General features: G+C 57.5%; 1 protein-coding gene across 1 annotated transcript in view; it reads left to right on the top strand.

Moving 5' to 3' along the window:
- Positions 1-921: 921 nt before the first annotated feature.
- Positions 922-4,297, top strand: part of VOLCADRAFT_56991 (uncharacterized protein) — a gene marked incomplete at both ends in the record, with an annotated part of 8,159 nt that continues 4,783 nt past the window's right edge. Inside the window, 5 exons of the mRNA XM_002947445.1 lie at positions 922-992; positions 1,165-1,378; positions 1,750-1,998; positions 2,376-2,501; positions 4,019-4,250. Coding sequence (XP_002947491.1) covers positions 922-992; positions 1,165-1,378; positions 1,750-1,998; positions 2,376-2,501; positions 4,019-4,250 — 892 coding nt within the window. The remainder of the gene's footprint in view (positions 993-1,164; positions 1,379-1,749; positions 1,999-2,375; positions 2,502-4,018; positions 4,251-4,297) is intronic.

The following is a 4,297-nucleotide window of genomic DNA, read 5'->3' as shown; positions in this document are numbered from 1 at the left end:
GAGTATGGTTCGTAACTACGGGACTGTACTGTTACTGTGATTAAGCTTTAATAGCTTAAAGATATTCTAAGGTAAATGTAGCTTGCTACTGCGCGTCTCCGGATCCATACTGCTGTACGCGGTTCAGGAGTTAATTCCCCTTTTTCCCTGCCCTGCCAAACCCTGCCAAACCAAGTAGGCCTCAGAGCAGCAGTTGGAGCTTCAGCCACTGGCCGCCGGTGCGGTTATAACCATAATTATGGTGGTGCCACCGGCAATATATTGTAAGCCGTACAGTTTTCTTGAAGGCAGCAAACGAGGCGCGTGATGCATTGACAGAGTTCACTCTCCTGGCAGAGCACAACGATTTACCCAGCCTACCTTCACCATGAATCTGCACATGTGCATATGCAAGAAATTCAGGGCTTTGGGAAACCAAGCATAGGGCCCCTGTACTCCACGACGTTCGTACTCGTTGGCTGAAATTCAGTGAACGTTCACTAAAATGTGACCGTTGAGAGTAACCGTTCACGGAACGTTTACTGAACGTTCACGGAACGAGGATACCCGCGTTTAGCTAAACCCTATAGGGTACGTCCCTGCTGACGGGTCCATGGGACGAAAAGTAATCTAACAATGCGATTCATACCTACCAGGTCCTGTGGCGTAACCCAAACGTCCCTGAAAGTAGAAAATAAAATATTTTTAGCTTTCAAAGCAGCCAAATCTTCTTGCTGCCTGCCAGACAGGTTCATTCTGTCTGAAACCAATCAGTAAATTGTGACTCGATCTAGCCTTGGCTTAAAAGGGCTGAGCGTTGATCAAAAGCTGTTGGCCGCCGTTCCTTCGCTTTCAGACCTTCCGCCATCGAGCTACATCGGTCAGCTTTGCCCAGTATTTCACAAATCAATTGAAACTGTGTATTGATCTAGTTTATTCACAATGTTCAAAAAGCCCTTTTCAATTGGACAATCGCACAAAGTTAGCGGAGCCGACCGGAAGAAGCTTCGACGGTAAATTCGTGTGGTGTGTCCATCGGCTAGATTACTGTATAAACCTTGCCAAACCTCAAAATTCGTTCCAGCTTGTGCACCTTGTGTGTGCTCTGGCGCCACGGCGAAAAGTGTCGTCGCAATCCCGCGACCAACCTTCCTCCGCGTGCTGGTGACACGATTTTTTCCTCAGTGCTCTGGAACAAACCTTTGGCGTGAGCGAGGAGAGCCTGGAGGTGCTTCTCCCCGCCAAGTCCGGGGAGTTAGAATGCGCCAAGTTGGCCTCCCCCTCCCGCGTGGTGCTCTACTTGCATGACGGCCAGCCTATTCTGGTTGACCCAAATGGGAAAGGAGACTACGTGCCCACCATTTTTGCTCTATGGAGGCTGCCAACCCTCCTGCCGCAGGTGTGCAGCTGCACGTCGTTTCCTTCCCCCCGTCTTCCCCCCTACTTGTAAACCCCTTGGGATCCTGTTCGGGGTTTCGTCACGATGTCTGACACACCGCATCACACCCGTGCCACACGATACACTCAAACATCCTCCCCGGCCCCCTTTCTCGTATCTTCCCCCCACCCCCTAACCCACCCGTGCTTTAGATGTCAGTTCTTTCTCCTTTGACTCCTGATGCCATACAACTCCCACCCACTCCCTTTGCTTTGCGCGCGTGATTCCCAGGGCCCCCTTCCCTTCCTTCTTGGGTGTAGTAACCCCCGGGACCCCGCCTTTGCCTTCGCTATTTGCATATAATGCCCTTTCCTCCCCATTCCCGTCCTTAGGTCCATGTGAAGCACCCGGCCGTAAGTCGCTACATAGTGGGTGGCGCCGATCTAATGTTGCCGGGTGTGCTGCTGCCCGCCGACGGCCTGCCCCCCTTTGAGAGGGACCAGCTGGTGGCAGTCTGCAGCCCAGGGAACGCGGCGCCCGTGGCAGTGGGCAGTACGACAATGGGGGCTGTGGATGCGACAGCTCGGATTCGGGGGGCAGGTACGGCAGGACCCAAGGGCAAGCTGGTGGAGCTGTTGCAGGTGCGTGGGGATTTGGGTGGGGGAGGGGGAGGGATGGCGTGAGGGGGAGGGGGGTGACATTGGGTCGAGCAGGGCGGTGGGGGAGAGGCGGCCGGGGACGTGCGAGTGGTGAAGGTAATGGGCTACCACTGGAAGCCGCGCCACTGCTTTGGATTGCGTGGATTGCGAAGTTAAGACGACCGCGTTCGTTTTGTCCTTGACTCCCCTGCCCTCGTTCCCGTACATGTTTGCATCGGCAGTACAGTACCGCTTCTACCTCACGGGGTGGGGACTCACCCTCCCTGCAAAGCAATTTAACTTTTACTTTACTTTTTACTTTTTTTGGCTTTTCCACCCCTTTGTGAAAACACCCGGGCACCGCACACCCGCGCACGCAGTATTACGGGGACCACCTTTGGTCGGATGTGGGGGGCCGTGCGGTCCCAAACGAGGGCTTCCTTTCGGATGGAGTTGTGCCGGTGGGGGCGATATCGGTCGAGGCGACCCTAGGGGGGCAGCTCCAGGTGGGTGAGGGGGGTCGGGGGGTTGGGACAGAGGTCGGTGAGAGGGGGTAAGAGAGGGACACGGCTACTGCCATGTTGCTGCGGGGGTGGGTTTACGCTGCTTGCTTGTTTGCTTGTCTGTTGCCGGGCTCTCTCTGCCCCACCTCAATAGCCCTTGACCGAATTGACTGACTGACTGCCTTATGTGTACGCACGTCTGTGCATATGTATGTATGTGTATGTATGTATGTATGTATGTATGTATGTATGTATGTATGTATGTATGTATGTATGTATGTGTGTCCACACGGCTTATCTGGACGCTTATCGTGCCGACGTGCCCGCGGTAGCCCGTTATCGTTTGCAAAGCTCGCCTGCCTTTCTACACTCAACACCACCTCGCCTCACACCGCCTGCTGCGCCTGCATCCCTCACCGCAGGTCGAGGACGAGGACGCGGAGGGGGCAGTAGCTGGTGCTGGCAGCGCTGCGGGTAAGTAGGTGGGTGCGTGGGTGGGTGCGTGGGTGTGGGTGCGTGGGTGTGGGTGCGTGGGTGGGTGCGTGGGTGTGGGTGCGTGGGTGTGGGTGCGTGGGTGTGGGTGCGTGGGTGTGGGTGCGTGGGTGTGGGTGCGTGGGTGGGTGCGTGGGTGTGGGTGCGTGGGTGTAAGTAGGTGGGTGTGGGTGCGTGGGTGTGGGTGCGTGGGTGTGGGTGCGTGGGTGTGCGTGGGTGGGTGTGGGTGCGTGGGTGTGGGTGGGTGGGTGTGGGTGCGTGGGTGTGGGTGCGTGGGTGGGTGCGTGGGTGGGTGCGTGGGTGGGTGCGTGGGTGTGGGTGCGTGGGTGTAAGTAGGTGGGTGTGGGTGCGTGGGTGTGGGTGGGTGCGTGGGTGTGGGTGCGTGGGTGTGGGTGCGTGGGTGCGTGGGTGTGGGTGCGTGTGAACATCCCTCCCAACGCAGTCGTGCCGCTGTTGGCCTCGCAGCCATCTAGGCTTTCCTTGGCCCCATCGCGTCGATGGTGGTTCTATCTCACCACCACCACGGCGTCTCAACGTGGTGGTATCTGTACGTTTTGTCTATCTGTGATTTAACGCTTGTGTGTCGCTTGCTTGCCTGTGTGTTTGTCCGTCCGTGTGTTTGTCCGTCCGTGTGTTTGTGCGTCCGTGTGTTTGTCCGTCCGTGTGTTTGTCCGTCCGTGTGTTTGTCCGTCCGTGTGTTTGTCCGTCCGTGTGTTTGTCCGTCCGTGTGTTTGTCCGTCCGTGTGTTTGTCCGTCCGTGTGTTTGTCCGTCCGTGTGTTTGTCCGTCCGTGTGTTTGTCCGTCCGTGTGTTTGTCCGTCCGTGTGTTTGTCCGTCCGTGTGTCCGTGTGTCTGTCCGTCTTTGTATGCGAATGGATATATGCACTCCGGGCCTCTGCAGGTAAAGAGAGCGCTGCCGGAGTGGGCAGTGGCGCCGGCGGCAGCGCTGACGACACCGCCAGTATCAGCGCCGCTGCCGTCGCTGCCGCTGCTGCCGCTGCTGCCAGTGCAGCGGCCCGGCAGGTCCAGGAGATCACGCTGGCGTCCACGTCAGCGTCGGACTCGCTAGCGGAAGAACGGCCCGCGGCAGCGGCAGCGGAGAGCAGCAACAACAGCAGAAGCAGTAATAACATTAACAGCAGCAGCGGCAGTAGCAGCAATCAGGGGGCCGCCTCGGCGTCCGGCGGTGTGGAGGTGGACATGGACTCGCTGCTCGAGTCGGTGCTGCTCCAGGCGCTCCATAAGAGCGTCAAGGATGCGGGTGAGTGAGTGAGTGAGTGAGTGAGTGAGTGAGTGGGTGAGTGAGTG

Source organism: Volvox carteri, assembly GCF_000143455.1.
Source record: "Volvox carteri f. nagariensis unplaced genomic scaffold VOLCAscaffold_6, whole genome shotgun sequence".
In the NCBI taxonomy this organism is placed as follows: domain Eukaryota; kingdom Viridiplantae; phylum Chlorophyta; class Chlorophyceae; order Chlamydomonadales; family Volvocaceae; genus Volvox; species Volvox carteri.
Note: the sequence above shows the minus strand (reverse complement) of the source record. Positions and strands in the feature narration are given on the sequence as shown.